The 19,837-nt window shown below is 39.7% G+C and overlaps 2 protein-coding genes across 3 annotated transcripts in view; one reads left to right on the forward strand and one right to left on the reverse strand.

Annotated features, from left to right (window-relative positions):
• Window positions 1–19,837, forward strand: part of LOC108717206 (kelch-like protein 29) — a 653,541-nt gene that overhangs the window by 248,727 nt on the left and 384,977 nt on the right. The window lies entirely within an intron of this gene.
• Window positions 5,387–6,367, reverse strand: LOC108717207 (palmitoyltransferase ZDHHC20-A-like). The gene has a single exon (XM_041563806.1). It carries the CDS (start codon window positions 6,365–6,367, stop codon window positions 5,387–5,389), a length of 981 nt encoding a protein of 326 aa, XP_041419740.1.

Below are 19,837 nucleotides of genomic sequence, written 5' to 3' on the forward strand. Positions count from 1 at the left end.
GCGCAGCGTCTGCATCCGACAGTCGCGTGGCATCAACAATGCGACACGATGCAACAATTGAATTACTTACCTTGTTTCCGTCGCATCCGACGTGATGCCTGCGATTTTGCGCAGCGCGTCGGATCGCTGCGAAATCGCCCGTGAAGTCCTGCCCTTATACATGGGATTTGCCTGTTTCTTATGTGATCAATGCGATATCCACATAAACAGGATATATAAATGGTCAGTTTTTCGTTGTCTTTAGTTCTACGATTAAAGATAGTAAAATAAGGGGACATAACTCATTGTGTGCATAGTGTGTACCTTCACTCCGGCAGCAACAGGATTGGACTGGCTCAGCGGGAAAAAACCTGGTTGGCCCTGGCCCTTGTGAACCCCACAATCGAGTCGCGCTCACCTAACACCCAGCCCAGATTGCAGCCACTTGAAGAGAAAATAAGGTGTGCAATAAGGGTCAAAGGTGTGTTGTGGATGAGGTGCACAGTGGTCGTTGTGGCCCTGGACCCCCAGTCCGAAAGGCAGTAACATCCCCATGGTGTAAGGTCAGGGCAACCATCAGGGGGGAGAGTTGTAGGGGGCCCCGAGGGTAAGGGGGCCCGGCTACGCCACACTTTCTTGATTAGCCGGGCCCCCCTGCTTTCTGAGAGCTGCTGACTTCGGGAAGGCAGGGCGGTAGCACAAGTGGAGGTATCTTCTGTCCACTTCTATCTACTGGTCACCTTACAGTAAGGGGACAGGATAGAAAAATGATTAGACCACGCCCACTGCGATTGGAAACTGTCCAATCAGAGGCCGCTCAACTGAGAGTCACATGGGGCCGTCATTGCAACCAGGGTTTATCCCACTAAGTCCCTTCTTCACAGTGTCAGACTGGTGGGCCCCAACCCTCATGGGCCCCCGCCGGGTCAGACCCCCTCTCCTGATATTCAGGATAGTACAAAAAATAAAAAATTTTAGCTCCGCGCAGCACCACCTGCGCATGCGCACCAATCGCCTTAGTTTGCGTAAAGATACACATTAATTGTTATCGCTACTTCTTATAACTCATCTTTCTATTCAGTCCTTCTCCTATTCATATTCCAGTCTCTTATTCAAATCAACGCATGGTTGCTAGGGTAATTTGGATCCTAGCAACCAGATGGCTGAAACTGCAAAATGGTAAGATGCTGAATGAAAAGCTAAATAACTCAAAAACCACAAATAATAAAAAACGAAGACCAATTGCAAATTATTTCAGACTATCACTTCCATGTCATACTAAAAGTTAATTTAAAGATGAACAGCTTTAATCCTTATTGGAGGCAAAACAATCCTATTTGGTTTATTTCATTTTTAAATGATTTTTTAGTAGACTTACAATTTTGCCTTATTTATCATTAAAATAACTGGAAAAAATTGGATCGGGAAAAAACTTGATAAAATCAAGAATTTTTTCCTGACTTTCCTCCTAAATCACTTGATTTTTTCGGATTATTGCCCAAAACCCTGAATTTTTCAGATTATCGGGCTAAACCCAGAGCAAAACACAATATCTTTCAAATTGGAATAGGGACATCTGCCATTGAATTATACATGACCTCGGCAGGTTTGAGATGGTGGATTTTCGATTCTGGCTTTTTGCAGCATCGGGTAAATTAAATCTAGAAAAATCCAAGTTTATGCCCCAAAAAGTCTGACCAGAAAAAAAAGAGATTTTTAATAAATAACCCCCTTTAAGTATAGAGATCCAAATTACGAAAAGATCCCTTATCCGGAAAATCCCAGGTCCCGAGCATTCTGGATAACAGGTCTCATACCTGTACTGGTATTTCTTTAATGTATTTCTTTAGTGTAAAATAATATCAGTAGTCTAATCCTGCTTTATGGCTATGTCATAAAAGTTGCCAGGGATGCACCGAATCCAGGATTCGGTTCGGGATTCGGCCAGGATTCGGCCTTTTTCAGCAGGATTCGGATTCGGCCGAATCCTTATGCACGGCCGAACCGAATCCGGATCCTAATTTGCATATGCAAATTAGGGACGGAGAGGGTAATCGCATGACTTTTTGTCACAAAACAAGTAAAAAAAACATTTTCCCCTTCCCACCCCTAATTTGCATATGCAAATTAGGATTCCGATTCGGTTCGGTATTCGGCCGAATCTTTCCCGAAGGATTCGGGGGTTCGAATATAGTGGATTCGGTGCATCCCTAAAACTTACATTTTGTAAGTAACCATTTAGGGTAGGACACCATGGACGATTTCCTCGTGATCCGACGTGCTGCGCAAAAACGCCCATGGTGTCCTACCCTAAGGGCTCTTACTGACGAGCGGTTGTAGCTGCGCTCCCCTGCGTTCCGTTTTTCTGCGTTCAGCTGCAGGGGAGCGCAGGAATAGACGCATTACATTTTTTCCAATGGGGCTGTACTCACACAGGCGCGTGTAGGCCCCGAACGCAGGTTGAGACGCAACATGCTGCATTTTTCCTGCGTTCGGCACCTACACGCGCCTGTATGAGTACAGCCCCATTGGAAAAAACGTAATGCGTCTATTCCTGCGCTCCCCTGCGGCTGAACGCAGAATAACGGAACACAGGGGAGCGCAGCTACAACCGCTCGTGAGTAAGAGCCCTAAATCATACAAATAATTATATTGTTAGGGAGACGTAGGAAGGCCTGTGGGTTATATAAATCAATCCTATCCAACCTCCAGCCCTAAAAATATCAAACAACTGAAAGGATGAAACCGCTAATCAGTAAAGTACTTCCACTAACTACAAGGTCATTTTAAGATGATTTGCTAACGAGTGAATAACTTGCGTGGGACAATTAAGCTCGTTATAATTGTTCTAAAACAAAGTTCATTTGGAAGGGAAGTGCAGCAAGTGCATTGGGGTAGATGCGCGGCTCTGCATGTTGCTGAGAACTGAGCTCCTATTAAAGCTGACCCTGAAGTTAAGGAATGCCGAGAATCCAACTGCTAATTATACAGGCCCATAATATTTTATAATTAGGTTAGCGGAAATGTTTAACTGTGAAATTGTACAGGAGGGAGATTAATGAGTAATCAAGAAGGGAATTGTTCGCTGCAGTAGCGGAAAACGCTCATTTGCATTGATGTGTTCTACTGCATGCGGGTCCGGAGTTGATAAACACTCACTCTGAAATGACCACTTTCGACTGTCCATTTACCGACTTTCATGATACATGTATGGGGTCCGTTATCCAGAAAGTTCTGAATTATGGAATGAATGTCTCCCATAGACTCCATTATAATCAAATAATCCAAATTTTCAAAAAGGATTCCCTTTTTCTCTGTAATAATAAAACAGTAGCTTGTACTTGATCCCAACTAAGATATAATTAATCCTTATTGGAAGCAAAACCAGCCTATTGGGTTTATACAATATTTACATGATTTTCTAGTAGACTTTAGGCATGAAAATCCAAATTATGGAAAGATCCGTTATCAGGAAAACCCCAGGTGCTGAGCATTCTGGATAACAGGTCCCATATCTGTACTATGCCCCCCAACCTGCCACTACCCTCTGCTAATTAAATTGAGTAGGAGAGGGTGAAAGGGGATGTTTATTTTTGAGATAACTTTTAGTATAATGTAGAGAGTGATATTCTGAGACAATTTGCAATCGGTTTTCATTTTTTATCATTTGTGGTTTTTGAGTTATTTTATTCAGTTCTCCAGTTTGCAATCAGAGCCAGATATACATAGCGGGCGCCCCTAGGCCCACTGCCGTTTGTCGCCCCACTGTCGTTTGTCGCCCCTGTCCTCTCCCCTTTATTCGTGCACATTTTCATCATCTGGACCGTAGCAATGGGGAATGGGAAATTTAAAAAATAATTGTATCTCCAGCGCATCTCCAGTGTTTCTGAACCAATGTGGGTGTGATTGGACAGCATGCCGCCCCCCTAAAATCCTGCTGCCCTAGGCCTGGGCCTAGGTGGCCTTTCCACAAATCTGGGCCTGTTAACAATTTTAGCAATCTTGTTGCTAGGGTCCAATTTACCCTAGCAACCATGCATTGATTTGAATAAGAGACTGGGATATGAATAGGAAAGGGACTGAATAGAAAAATTTGTAATAAAAAGTATCAATACTAGTACATTTGTAGCCTTTAAAGGGGTTGTTCACCTTCCAATCACGTTTTCCAGTTCTTTCCAAACTTCAGGCGACTTCAGTCACTCCGAAGAAGAGGAGATTTGTCACCAGGCAACTAATCTCCCCGAATCTGCTTGTGTGCCCTGACCCTTATTTGAACAGGCTGGATGGGGGCATTTGGACTCCCCACAGGGTGCTAAGGCGCATATATAGGTGCAAGTCCCTTTGTAAGAGGCTTCAATGAATACTCAATTTACAACGTTACCACTAAGCACCGGCAATTAAAGGGCAGTCAGAATATGCTAAGTGATACCAATTGTGCTTCCTGGCAGGAAATATTGTAAATACAAAATGTAATATAAATGCCCTGGGTATAGAACTCCTTGGTTAAATAAACTAGGGATGAACCAAATCCATTATGTTGGATTCAGCCGAACCTGAAAGATTTGGCCGAATACCGAACCGAGTCCTAATTTGCATATGCAAATTAGGGGTGGGAAGGGGAAAACGTTTTTTACTTCCTTGTTTTGTGACAAAAAGTCATGCAATTTCCCTCCCTGCATGTGCAAATTAGGTTTTGGATTCGGTTCGGCCAGGCAGAAAGATTCGGTCGAATCCGAATACTGCTGAAAAAGGCCTAATCCCAAACCGAATCCTGGATTCGGTGCATCCCTACAATAAACCCAATAGTCTGGTTTTGCCTCCAATAAGGATTAATTAAATCTTAGTTGGGATCAAGCTACTGTTTTATTATTACAAAGAAAAAAAGGAATCATTTTTTAAAAATTTGGATTCATTTGATAAAATGGAGTCTATGGGAGACGGCCTTTCTGTAAATCGGAGCTTGCTGGATAACAGATTTCCTGATAACGGATCCCATACCTGTATTCTCTTATTTGAAATCTGGTTACGTTAGATGGAAAAAAAAAACAGCAAGGAAACTCACGATGTACATTTAATCGATATTTATTATAGTTAGATTTACAACAAACAACATATTTCGCAGTATTAAGTTGACATACAGGCACATAACATGTTATTATACACACACGCATATATACGTATATACTTTTTAAGTGTCTCATATATGTATATCATACTGCATATTTATAATCTATACATATGTATATTACACAATAAGTGCATCCTTAATATATAAATATATTATTATTATTATTATTTTATAAATAGTATTATTATTGTACATATACACCTATATATGATATCTTCGCCTGAGGCCACTGTCAGTCCAGTGATTTCCAGTTCTTACAACTGGAACTTGCTAAAGAATTCAATTGTCAGTAGCAGCATTTTTCTCAATGTCCGTGGCATCGCCTCTTGGGAATGAGAAGCCATCTCCTAAGCTGCTGAAGATTGGGAAGAGCCAATATATCTTTTTATCCCCAAAAACTTGTCTGATATTTTTGCTAAAGCCCAAGTCATACATTTTGCTGTGCTTGCCAGCTTTGTGTTTGTCATCATCATCTTCATCGCCATCGCTCATAGCAGTTATATTGTTGGAAGCCAGAACGAGATGACTGTATAAAAATGGGAAAAATATCAGAGATAATACTGTACTAATCCAGGCCTGATATGTGATGGGAGCCTTGGAATCTGTTTCCGGCAGTCGATTTGTCCAGAAGAGTTTCAAGCAATAAAAAGACATTGCGCTAGTCATTATGCTCAATAGCAATCCATACCCCACGGAGAGGAGGAAGAACTTGTAGTTGGAGAATCCCACACAATTGCTTAGAAATACGCAGTGATGATCCAGTTTCAGTATACAGACGTTACACACTGGGCAATGGTGGCACCTGTCTGGCTTTAGCACTTGGCATTTCTCACAATACCGAACATCTCCTTTCCGATCTCTAGTATAAATAGGCAAGTCTTTAGCAGCGTGGACAAGAATCTCCTGCTTCTTCTCCTGGCTCTCCTCGCTCAGGTACAGCTTCTTGTCAGACTCCGATAAGCAGAATTTTGCCGGAGGGGTAACGGGACGCGATAGGATAGTCCGGAGAAAGGACCACACGCAGAGAATGTAAAACAGATGAAAAGTCACCAAGAAGGTCAACTTGAGCGCTAACGGCTCGACTGTAAAAATGCAGAGCTCCACCACAGTGATATAATACGCGACGACAAGAATGCAGCTGATGAGAGAGACCAAGAAGTAACTTATGCACTTTGTGAAGCAGTGGTCGCTTTCGTCATAGTCCTCGTCTTCTTCTTCTTCGTCTATGTTGACGGTATGAGTTTCCTCTTTTGTCACCATTATCCTTAAGTGAAAAGTCAAAAGTGACGATAAAACAGTAAAAGAACAAAACAAAAACAAGAAAAAACAAAGATAGAAATGGAAAAAAGCAAAAAAAACAAAGATAAAGATGCAGAAAAGTGATAAAGATCCAAGAGTGATGTGTCACCACCAGCACTCGTAGGTCTTATGACAAAGCAAGTGAGTGAGTCACATAAAGTAAACAACTCTTCTTTATGACATCACAATGCACTCTGTAGTCTCAGCCAATAGGAAGCCAGGTGCAGTCTGCTGCGTGCAGCTATCCTCTTCGACATCACAATGCTTGTTTAGGGTAAACAATGTAACCATAGCAACCAACTGTTAAGCCATTCCCACTGCGCTCACTGCAACCGGCCTTCCCATATTATAACCAGTCAACAGTGTTACATTAGTCAATGATCATTAGTAATATTATGGCAGAAGAACAGTCACTACATTAAACATGGGGATGTAATTAAATATGCTACAGGTCTGTTAAACATAAAGGTTTTAAGCCTAGTCTTTGGTTGTTGGTAGGTGGTGGTTGCTTAGTATGTTATAGAATGGCCAGTTCTAAGCAGCTTTTCAATTGGTCTGCATTATTTATTTTTTATAGTTATTGTAATTATTTTCCTTTTTCTTTTGACTCTTTCCAGCTTTCAAATGGGGGTCACTGACCCCATCTAAAAAACAAATGCTGTGTAAGACTACACGTTTATTGTTATTGCTACTTTTTATTGCTCACCTTTCTATTCAGGCCTCTCCTATTCATATTCCTTATTCCTAGTCTCCTATGCAAATGGTTGCTAGGGTAAATTGGACCCTGGCAACCGGATTGGTTAAACTGGAGAGCTGTCAAAGAAAAGGCTAAATAACTCAAAAACCACACATGATAAAAAATAAAAACCAATTGCAATATTCCGTCTCTTATGAAAATAGTTGCTAGGGTAAATTGGACCCTAGCAACCGGATTGGTTAAACTGGAGAGCTGCTGAAGAAAAAGCTAAATAACTCAAAAACCACACATAATAAAAAATAAAAACCAATTGCAATATTTAGTCTCTTATGCAAATGGATGCTAGGGTAAATTGGACCCTAGCAACCTGATTGGTTAAACTGGAGAGATGTTGAAGAAAACTCAGAAACCACACATAATAAAAAATAAAAACCAATTGCAATATTTAGTCTCTTATGAAAATGGTTGCTATGGTAAATTGGACCCTAGCAACCAGCTTGGTTAAACTGGAGAGCAGTTGAAGAAAACTCAAAAACCACACATAATAAAAAATAAAAACCAATGGCCATATACAGTCTCTTATGAAAATGGTTGCTATGGTAAATTGGACCCTAGCAACCAGATTGGTTAAACTGGAGAGCTGTTGAAGAAAAAGCCAAATAACTAAAAAACCACACATAAAAATAAAAAATAAAAACCAATTGCAAATCGTCTCAGAATATCATTCTTTACATCTTACTAAAAGTTAACTCAAAGGTGAACAACTCTTTTAATAGGAATGGGGAGAGACAACTCTGGTGTAAAACAGTTAAACTGTAAACGGACTCTCTGGCTATAAAGGCAATAAAATGTCATTAAAGAAGGTGGGGTTGTGGGCTAATATTTGGTTTGATGTGCGCTGGGTTTCGTGCAATACCCCAAAGTTTTCAATGTTTTCGGGGAAAAATCCGAAAAAATCGTGAAAAACTGCTTTTTTTTTTCTCGCAAAGCAAATTTTCGGGAAAATGTAATAATAAATAAGCGAAAAAAAACGGATTTGATGGGAGCAGATAGGGATGGGCGAATTTGATGCGTTTAGTTTCGCCAAAAATTAGGCGCCGGTGAAATGTTGCAGACGCCCATTAAAGTCTATGGGCGTCAAAAAAAATGTCGCGCGGGGAATTTTTTTTGACGCGCATCTTTTCTTTGCGGACGCACGCCACCATACAAGTCTATGGCGTAATTTTTTCGGTGAAACAAGCGAAAATTCGCCCATCCCTAAGAGCAGATAAATTCGGACTTTGATAAACAACCCCGTAGGTGTTAGTGCTAGTTACTTTATAATTAGGGATGGGTGAATTTAACCTGTTTCGTTTCGCCAAAAATTTGCCGCTGGTAATATGTCGCCGACGCCCATTAAAGTCTATGGGTGTCAAAAAAATTTTTTTTTGACGTGCGTCTTTTTATTTTGACGCACTACGCCATACAAGTCTATGGGCGTAATTTTTTTCGGCAAAACAAATTTGCCCATCCCTATTTATAATGAATGGGAGCAGCTCTCCCTGTCTGGATCAAACATAAAACCTGATTCCAACTATTGTAGGTGATGCAGTGAAGCAACTTTTGAATAATAACTGACCTTCCTACCAGTACAAATATCTGAAGAATGTTGAGTTGTGCCTCTAAACATGCACTGCTGTCTGTGCTCATCTTGTGTACTAGTACAGGTAGGGGATCTGTAATCTGGAAACCCGTTATCCAGAAAGCTCCTGAAGGCTGCTTCCCATAGACTCCATTATAATCAAATATTTCAGATTATTAAAAATGATTACTTTTTTCTTTGTAATAATTAAACAGCCGCTTGTACTTGATCCAACTAAGATATAATTAATCCTTATTGGAGGCAAAACCAGCCTATTGGCTTTACAAGGGGCAGATTTATCAAAGGTCCAGGTGAATTTAATTGAATTGAAAAAAAAAATCTAATTTTGAGGGTTTTTTGTGTACCTCGACTAGGGGATAGTCCAAATTTGATTCGAATTTGCATAAAATTCGAAAATCGGCATTTATCATGTACTGTCTCTTTAAAAATTCAAATTCGACCATTTGCCATCTAAAACCTGCCGAATTGCTGTTTTAGCCTATGGGGGACCTCCTAGAATTTGGAGTCAATTGGGGACAAAGGTTTTTTATGGGAAACACTTAGAATCAAATTCGTTCAAATGCGATATTCCTTTGATTCTTATTATTCATCTGCGATCGAATATTTGACTTAATTTCGGTTGGTCTTTTTGAATTTGAATTTCGACGTTTTTTCAATTTGAAATTCGACCCTTGATAATTACTGTATGTTTAATGTTAGATGATCTAGTAGATTTAAGATATGAAGAGCCAAATTACAGAAGGATCCGTTATCCAGAAACGGATAAGGGGTCCCATAGGCTAACATTGACTTCGGTAGGTTTTAGGTGGCGAACTAGGGGGTCAAAGTTTTTTTTAAAGAGACAGTACTTTGACTATTGAATGGTTGAATGGTTGAATAGTCGAACGATTTTTAGTTCGAAACGTTCGATTCGTAGTCATAGGTCGAAGTAGCCCATTCGATGGTCAAAGTAGCCAAAAAAAACATTTGAAATTTGAGGTTTTTTTCATTCTATTCCTTCACTGGAGCTAAGTAAATGGGCCCCTTACTATTCATGGTGACAATTTTTTTTTGTTGCTTGAAAACTCAAGTGCAAATTTCCCAAATTCCCATTTTCTCAAATGTCCAGCATGAGGATTTACGACAACGTAAATTAAGTTCTTTTTGCAGTGCACTAAATCCAGGATTCAATTTGGGATTTTTCTTGAATCCAATTTACAAGATTCAAAGCTGGCTGAATTTTTGGTCAACCCAAATCAGGACCGTTTTAAGTCATGTGACTTAAAAACATTAAAGGGGTGGTTCACCTTTAAGGTAACTTTTATTATGTTATAGAACGGCCAATTCTAAGCAACTTTTTATTTGGTTTTCATTATTTATTTTTTACAGTTTTATAGTTATTTCCCCTTTTCTTCTGACTCTTTCCAGCTTTTAAATGGGGGTCACTGACCCAATTTTAAAAACAAATGCTCTGTAAGGCTACAAATGCATTGTTATTGTTACTTTTTATTATTGATCCTTCTATTCAGGCCTCTCCTATTCATATCCCAGTCTCCTATTCAAATTAATGTGTTTGCTGGGGTAATTTCAACCCTAGTTATCAGTTTAAGATGCAAATTGAAGAGCTGCTGAATAAAAATCTAAATAACTCAAAAAACTTCAATAATAAAAAATGAAAACCAATTGCAAATTGTCTCAGAATATCACTCTCTACATCATATGCAAAGTTATCTCAAAGGTGAACAACCCCTTTAAGGGGGTTATTTACTAAACTCAGAATGCAAAAATCTTAAACAATTTGTGATTTTTTTTTTTTTTTTATAAAATTGGACTTTTAAAAAAATCTCACATTTTTCGGATTTTATTAAACCCAGAGGATGGAAAACTCTGAATCAGAAAATCCGGCATCTCAGACCTGTTGAGGTTGCATATAAGTCAATGGGAGAAATCCCAATAATTTTTTTTTGATGTGCGCTGGGTTTCGTGCAATACCCTGAAGTTTTTGGGCAAAAAATCATAAGAAATCTAGAGTTTTCGGGTGAAAAATCCCCAAAAAATCATGGAAATCCAAAAATTTTTTCCTGCAACGCAAATTTGCAGGAAAATGTAATAATAAATAAGCGTAAAACCCCAAGCGGATTTGATTGTAGTTTGTAGCAGAAAATATTGAGATAAAATTGGACCTTGATAAATAACCCCCTAAGCAACTGAACATGTCAAGTTTTAGGTGAGTCCTTAGATTCCTTTGAAATTTCAGTATTCAAGGACTTTGATTCGGTTGGAAATCCTATTAAATTTTCTGTAGATTTGCTAATTGCACAAATCCAAAAAATTATGCATTTAGTAGGGTTGCCACCTGGCCAGTGATGTAGTGGGGGTGGGCCAGTCACATAGGGGAATAGGGCAAGTGATGTTGGGGGCGGGGCCATCAGGGGCAGGACTGATGACGTGCGATCAGCGATTGGCTGAAGTCTTCAATGTCCTGTCTGGATTTCCAAATTTGGAAATCCGGACAGGAATTTTCACCCCGGGCAGCCCTTCCAAAATTCTGGACTGCCCGGGTAAAATCCAGACAGGTGGCAACCCAAGTTCCCTGAAATATATATTTTTTAAACTGTCAATTTTCTGTTATAACGTTTTTTTTTTTTAATCTCAATTCAGAAGAATGATTGCAGTCGGAAAATTTCCCAAAAAATAATGAACCTGTAAAGAATCCAACGTGCAAAAAAAAAAAAAAATTACTTTTTTTCAAAATTTAAGAATGAATTAGCAAAAAAATCCAAATTCTATGATAACCCCAATCCTTTGTGATAAAACAAGGTCATGTGGCAAAAGCCGGCTGAAAATCGAATTCGGTTCTGTGCCAGGGAAAGTTTCAGCTTCCTATACTTTATGTAGGTCAGGCGGGGAAAAAAAGCCTAATCAATTTATCAGCATTTTCACAGTTTCCAGCACTCCCAAAATGGGACTTGGCACTGCACAGCGGGGCCACCTCTTTCTTCCGCGCTGTCTCTTTTCAAGTTAACCAGTGTGAGACGGTATTTATCATAAGATTGTGCCGTTATCTCTCACCAGGAGAAATTGCTTAAGAATCAAAATCCCAGTATTGTCTCTTCTTCTCTGCTTTCATGTTGTATCTTTCTTATCCATTATCTAAGAGCCATGTTTATTCTATTCAGCGAGACTCTGCAGTGTGAGAATACGATTCTTGAGGCCCCGCGTCCTACCGCTGTGCCGTATTTATACATTTATTAGACTTCCCGCTTTAACTTGTTCATGCAAGTATGGATGAAACCTACTTAACTAAGCTCAAACACATGAAAAATTCCATCAAAGCTAATGCCAGCCTGCACATGTGATATGATATGAGATATGAAATCCCACTAGCATGCCTTTCTGTATACTGTTTATGTATAGAGGTATGGGATCCGGAAACCCATTATCCAGAAAGCTTTGAATCATGGGAAGGCAGTCTCTCATAGATTCCATTTTATCCAAATTTTTTAAAATTTATGTCCTTTTTCTCTGTAATAATAAAACAGTACAGGTTTGGGACCTGTTATCCAGAATGCTCGGGACCTGGGGGTTTCTGTATAATGGATCTTTCCATAATTTGGATCTCCGTGCCTCAAGTCTGCTAGAAAATCATATAAACATTATGGGGCATATTTATCAAGGGTCGAATTTGAAAAACTTCAAAATTCGAATTCAAAAAGACCAACGGAAATTCAGTCGAAGGGTTTTTTTTGAGCGAATAGGTCCGGTTTCGATCGAATAGGTCCATATTCGGCCAAATTCGAATCGTACGAATCAAATCAATATGGCATTTGATCGGATTCGAAAGTTTTTCCCAAAAAAACCCGTTGATTTTTCAAATTTTTACGGGGCAGATTTATCAAAGGTCGAGGGGAATTTCGAATTAAAAAAATTCAAATTTTCGAGCTATTTTTGTGTACCTTGACTAGGGAATAGTCCAGATTCAATTCAAATTTTCAAAAAATGTAAAAATTCAAATTTCGAAATGTATAATGTACTGTCTCTTTAAAAATTCGAATTTGACCATTCGCCGCCGTCTACAACCTGCCGAATTGCTGTTTTAGCCTATGGGGGACTTAGAACCTATTTGGAGTCAATTGGTGGACTTTGAAAAATCAAAGTTTTTCTGGGAAAAACATTGATTCGAATTTGATCGAATGCGCTATTACTTTGATTCGTACAGCTCGAACCAATACGGACCTATTCGATCGAAAACGGACCTATTCGACCAAAACAAAAACTTCAACTTAATTTCGGTTGGTCTTTTTGAATTCGAATTTCGAAGTATTCGAAATTCAACCCTTGATAAATCTGCCTCTACGTGATAAATTTCGATTTCCTAATTTTTTTATTTTTTTCAAATTCGAATCGAATTTGGACTATTCACCTTGACCTTTGATAAAGCTGCCCCTAAATAAAGCCAATAGGGCTGGTTCTGCTTCCAAATCTTGGTTGGGATCAAGCTACAAGCTACTGTTAAATTATTACAGAGAAAACATAATTTTTTAAAAAAATATTTGGATTATTTGGATAAAATTGAGCCTATGGGAGAAAGTCATTCCGTAATACTGAACTTTCTGGATAATGGGTTTTCGGATAACGGATCCCATACCTGTACCTTGAACTTGATCCAAGCTAAGACATAACGATCCTTATTGGAGGCAAAACAAACCTATTGGGTTTATTTATTGCTGAAATTATTTTTTTTAACAAAAGATACAGGTATGGTATCCGTGATTGTTTAATAATAAAACAGTCGCTTGTATTTGATCCCAAATAAGATATAATTAATCCTTATGGGAAGCAAAACCAGCCTATTGGGTTTATTTCATGTTTACATGATTTTCTAGTAGACTTAAGGTATGAAGATCCAAATTATGGAAAGATCCATTATCCAGAACACCCCAGGTCCTGAGCATTCTGGATAACAGGTCCCATACCTGTTCAAAAATTGTGAGCTGTTTTTGACTACAAATCTTAATTGCTTAAAGTCAGAACAAGAGCCAGATGGGCTCGAAACGTTGCTCTGTCGTTGTTGCCCTGCATGTGAAAAATAAAGGCTTTCTTTTAATCGGTTTAATTAATTTTTAGCAGTTGTGTGTGTGGGGGGGGGGGGTGTTGCACTGGTTTTGTTCAGACTTGCAAAACGAAATTCCAGGAGCCGTCCAGCCTATGGTGCATCACAGGGGAGATTGAATTGTATTGAGATGTGGATATTTATATCGGGTGTAATCCCATTAGTCTGTAACATGATCTGGCAGAGCCAATACCTTTTAGAGAAACTGGCGTAATTCAACACAGTTCCCTCTCTGCCTCCTCAACTCAAATTTATCCTACTCCCTTTCTCATATCCATTCACTAGCCCCATTCTTCCTACGTTTCCTTGTGCTCTGTTCTCCTCCACCTGGTGTCCTCCTACTTCTGTGTGCTTTATGGCCTTTCCACCCAATCTCCATGGGGCAAATTCACTAACCTCCGAAAATTCGCCAGGGACCGCTTCAGTCAAATCGCAACACTTCACCAGCCGTAGATTTGCCAAGACAACGCTAATTCACTAAAATCCGAAGTTGCGTCCAGGATGCGGAACGCTGGCGAAGTTGCACTAGCGTTACTGTGCCAAGTGAAGCGAAGTTGCGCTAGCGTTGCTTAATTTGCATACGGTGGGAAGTTAACGTACAATGGACGTATATGTTGCAGCAAATACATTACACTACACAAGCCCAGGAAACCTTAAGGGCTATTCCACACGGGGAGATAGCGACGCGTTTGCGGTCGCGGCGACAAAGCGCCGCGACAGTCGCCGCCGCGACAGTTTTGTATGGGCGCCTATGTAAAAACGCCTGTGCTAACCACACGAGGCGATGCGCTTTTCAACAGTCGCCTGAAAATGCCTCGCCAGGCTTTTTCAGGCGACTGTTGAAAAGCGCATCGCCTCGTGTGGTTAGCACAGGCGTTTTTACATAGGCGCCCATACAAAACTGTCGCCTGCGCCGGTCGCGGCGACTGTCGCGGCGCTTTGTCGCCGCGACCACAAACGCGTCGCTATCTCCCCGTGTGGACTAGCCCTAATAAAATAAAATAAAGTTGTTCTATTGCCCTACACATGAGCCCACTGTATAGTTTATGTGCCATATGTTAGGAAATATAGGGGGGAAGCCGATTAACCCAAAAAAATGTAAGATCTTTTGCAGCCTATCACCCTGAAAAAAGGTAAAATCTGCAGCGTTTTTTTAGCACTAATATAATTTTTCATCTTTTTTTGAGGAACTCCTATCTACTCTATTGCACTTCGCCTGGTCTGAGCTGGCGAAGGCAAGTCTGGCGCAAGAGGTAACGCTCAGTAAAATGCGCATCTTAGTGAATTTGTGTAGTTACGTCCATTCGCCAGATCGTAAATTCGCCTGGCGTTACAGTCTGAAGTACCGCTAGAGTCTATCTCATTCACTAGCAAATTTACGCCAGCGACGGTTAGTAAATCGGCGAAGTAACAAAATGACGTCACGCTGGCAAATTTTCGCCATCGTTAGTCACTTCGCCCTTCAGTAAATTTGCCCCCATGCCTCTTTTGCTCATGGCTTTTTTGGATGCTGTATACTCACCCCCTACTCCTCCCTCCTCTTGATAACTTCCGCAATTCCAGTGACCTCTTCCAAATCTCATTGCGTTCTCAGCTTCCATTCAGGTCACTATGTTGAGCCTCTTAAATTCCAATCAATTAGCTGTAGAGGGAGTTATAAAATGGGCGTTCATATATAGCAGCTTTTCCCTTTATGTTCTGATTTAGAACTTGTGGAACCTGGTTGTTCAGTTGGCAAAGAAAGAAGGTTAAAAGAACTTGAGAGGACCCTGTTATTCTGTAAGGGAGTGTTTCTGATCCCTCTCAAAAAGGCAGTGGGGTGTGTGTCCATAGTCTGGGGCAGGATCCCCAACCTTTTTTACCCGTGAGCCAACATTCGAATATAAAAAGAATTGGGAGCAACACAAGCATGAAAAAGTGAGGGCTGTGATTGGCTGCCCAAGTGAGGGGCTGTGATTGGCTATTGGTAGCCCCTATATGGACCGTCAGACTACAGGAGTCTCTGTTTGGCAGTACATTTGGGGGGTTATTTATCAAAGTCCGAATTTATCTTAATATTTTCTGAAAAAACTCCGACCAAATCCGCACGGGTTTTTTGGGCTTATTTATTAATACACTTTCTTGGAAAAAAATTGGATTTTCATGATTTTTTCGAATTTTTCATCCGATTATCAAGATTTTTTCGGATTTTTCACCCGAAAACCCTGAATTTTGCCCAAAAACTCTGAAAACTTTGGGGTATTGCCAAAAACCCAGCGCACATCAAAAAATCATTGGGACTTCTCCCATTGACTTATATGCAACCTCGAAAGGTCTGAGATGTCGGATTTTGAGATTCTGACTTTTACATCCTCGGGGGTTTAATAAATTCCGAAAAATTTGTGATTTTTTTTAAAAGACGAATTTTCCGTGATATTTGCATTCGGAGTTTAGTAAATAACCCCCTTGGTTTTTATGTAATTAACTTGCCTCCAAGCCTGCAATTCAAAAATAAGCACCTGCTTTGAGGCCACTGGGAGCAACATCTAAGGGTTAGGAGATCTCTGGTCTGGGGTATAAAGTCCTAGAGAAGTCATCCAGGGGTTTCAATGACAAATTTGGAATAACACGAAACGCGTAAGGCTGTATATTAAGTTATAAACTTTTTCTACTTGATTTTATCTTCCTGGTTGAAGAATGCCTTCATTTTGAGTGCCTGCTCTACAAGTTTTTCGGTTAAATTTGAAATAAATGTCTGGACACATAAACATCAATTATTAGTATTAGTGGGGGGTACAATGTATTAGTACCCCCCTTAGTGGGGGGGGTGTTGCCTACCCTCTCCAACAGTTGAGTGTAGATGCAACAGCAAGAACATCGTTTGGTTGAAGTGTAAATCAGAGTCCTATTCAGTGCACGAATCAGCCAACCTGGACATGCAGGGTCCACGCTTCTAGCAAGTGGAATACAGGTATAGGATCTATCTGGAAACCTGTTATCCAGAAAGCTCCAAATTACAGAAAGACCATCTCCCATAGACTCCATGACAATCAAAATGATTCACATTTTTAAGAATGATTTCCTTTTTCTCTGTAATAATAACACGATACCTTGTACTTGATCCCAACTAAAATATAATTATTCCTTATTGGAGATAAAACAATCCTATTGGGTTTAATTCATATATAGATGATATTTCAGTACACTTATGGCATGGGGATACAAATTACGGAAAGACCCCTTAGCCATAAAACTCAAGGATTCTGGATAACAGGTCCCATACCTGCATCGGGCCCAACATGAAACAGTGAAACCAGTCCTAAATCCCTATACATAACCCTTGTGCGGCCAACTGAAGTAATAGGAATAGATGTGAACATGCGATAACCTATATAGCCATAGTACTATGTGTAGTGGAAACTACAACTCCCAGCAGCTTTAGAATCGGCGAGTCAAACTGCTGTTGTTGCCATTAAACAGAGCTATTATTAGAAGTGCTACGGCAATGTTTTTTCATTCCCCTTGGTGAAGTTTTTTATTTAATGGCAGGTTACCATATGTGTGCTTTCTAATGATTGTATTCTCAGCAAGGTTAATTATCCCCTGCGTGTGTGGGTGTATCTCTACCCCCAATGTGTGCGAGTATATATATATATATATATATATATATATATATATATATATATATATATATATATATATATATATATATATATATATATGCAGAGTGCATTGTCTAATGGAGAAATCAGAAGACCCCCTGAGTAGAGAATGGGCTTAGTAATGAAGCCTTAGGACATAATAAACTCATATATCATATGATGTGATATTCTCATTTTTTGTTTGTTTTTGGTCAATATGCACAAGAGCCCAAAGCATACATATATATATCTATATACAGGTATGGGACCGGTTATCCAGAATGCTCAGGGCCTAGGCTTCTCTGGATAATGGAGCTTTACATAATATGGATCTTAAGTCTATTAGAAAATCATATAAACATGAAGTAAACCCAATAGGCTGGTTTTGCTTCCAATAAGGATTAATTATATTTTAGTTTGGATCAAGTAAAGGTATGGGACCTGTTATCCAGAATGCTCGGGACCTGGGGTTTTCCGGATAAAAGATCTTTCTGTAATTTGGATCTCCATATCGTAAATCGGCTAAAAACCATGTAAACATTAAATAAACCCAATAGGCTGGTTTTGCTTCCAATAAGGATTAATTGTATCTTAGTTGGGATCAAGTACAAGCTACTGTTTTATTTTTACAGAGAATATTACAATTTTGAATTATTTGATTAAAATGCAGTCTATGGCCTTTCTGTATTTTGTAGCTTTCTGGATAATAGGTTTCCTGCTAACAGATTCCATACCTGTACCTTGATCTTAACTAAGATATAATGAATTCTTATTTGAGACAAAACCCAGCCTATTGGGATTGTTTCATATTTAATGTAGACTTAAGTTATGGAGATCCAAATTACAGCAAGACCGCTTATCTGGAAAACCCCAGGTCCCAAGCATTCTGTGCCACTGATGTTATGACTTTTTTGATGTTGTGATTTCTGGGCTATACCATGAGAAATTAGAAAGAGGCTGAAAATGTATTTCTGGGCTCTTTTGGCTGAACACTGAAAGGATTGTTCTGCCAGAATCTCTCACTTGTTGACCGGGAAACATTGAGTTCTGTGTATATCACTGGACTGTGACTGCAGCCCTTCAGCTCTGTGTGAATACGATTGCCTTGAAACATTAAATAACCAGCTGGCGTGGGGATGTTGAGGGTTATAGTTCAACAAGCAGAGATCTATTGGCATCAAGGATCTAAACAGACTCTTTGTGCAGAGGTTTATGCCAGAACACTACAACCATCTAGTCCTCTATAGTCAGACTTACAATTTGTGCCCTGCTAATGTAGATAAAGAATCAAAGGGCACATCCAAAAAATAGTTACGTTTGTTTGTTTTTCCTTTTTTTTTTACTAATTGCTGGGATGTTGCACAGGTGTTACTGACATAAACACAAATCCTAGCGCTATAATAGAAATTTCTCCGTTCGCAATTTATGGCCACAATTCCTGGTATGTAAATAGATTTGGCACTCGCTCACCGTTCAGAATTTATGGCCTGGGTGCCCAATGCCCCCCGGACCTCACGCTATAAATTTGGAGCGGTGCAAACTCCCCTCCCATCAAGTTCAACAAAAGATTTTTTAAAGAATTTTAATTATTTAAAATAATTTTAATTATTTGTATAATATGGATAATAATATTGGATAATATGGTGTCTATCCGTAATTCAGATATTTCTGGATAACAAGTTTCTAGATAACAGATCCATACCTGTAATATACTTTTTTTAATAGTATGTGCAATTGGGTAATCATAAATAGAAAACTGCCATTTTAAAAAATAAGGGCCGCCCTGTGGGAACGTATGATTCATGGTGAACTCAAACAAACCAAACTATACTTGCTAGTAGTGATGTGCGGGCCAGCCCAAAACCCACGGAACCCCTTGGGTCAGGCGGGTTCAGGCCGACTCCTGCACAAAATCTTAGGGTCGCGACCTAGCAGTACCGGCTTCTGGCGCCAGGAATTTATAGACTTCTGCCCCTTTTGTGAAGTCACTGTGGGGCAAGCGCTGGTCTATAAATAGAGGGCAGCAGCATGTCCGGACCACGTGTGAATTTGGAGGGGCGGATCAAGAAATTCTCGACCCACACATCACTACTTGCTAGGTCACATGAGTTGTGTCTTTTGCTTCCACACTTCTTCCTGTTACAGTTAGAGCTGCAGTATTTCTGGTCAGGTGATCTCTGAGGCAGCACACAGACCATCACGAAATAGTGGTCAAGGCAAGAGATGTAAAAGGGCAATATTTACTTAAATATATATTCCAGTTTGGTAAGATTCTTTAATATGCCTTTTATAATCTGTTGCTCAAGTATTCATTTTGGGGGTATAGTTTTCCTTTAAGAGTATTACTGAAGCATTGTGTAACGGAACATTCACAAATACA

Source organism: Xenopus laevis, chromosome 5L, assembly GCF_017654675.1.
Source record: "Xenopus laevis strain J_2021 chromosome 5L, Xenopus_laevis_v10.1, whole genome shotgun sequence".
Classification (NCBI taxonomy): domain Eukaryota; kingdom Metazoa; phylum Chordata; class Amphibia; order Anura; family Pipidae; genus Xenopus; species Xenopus laevis.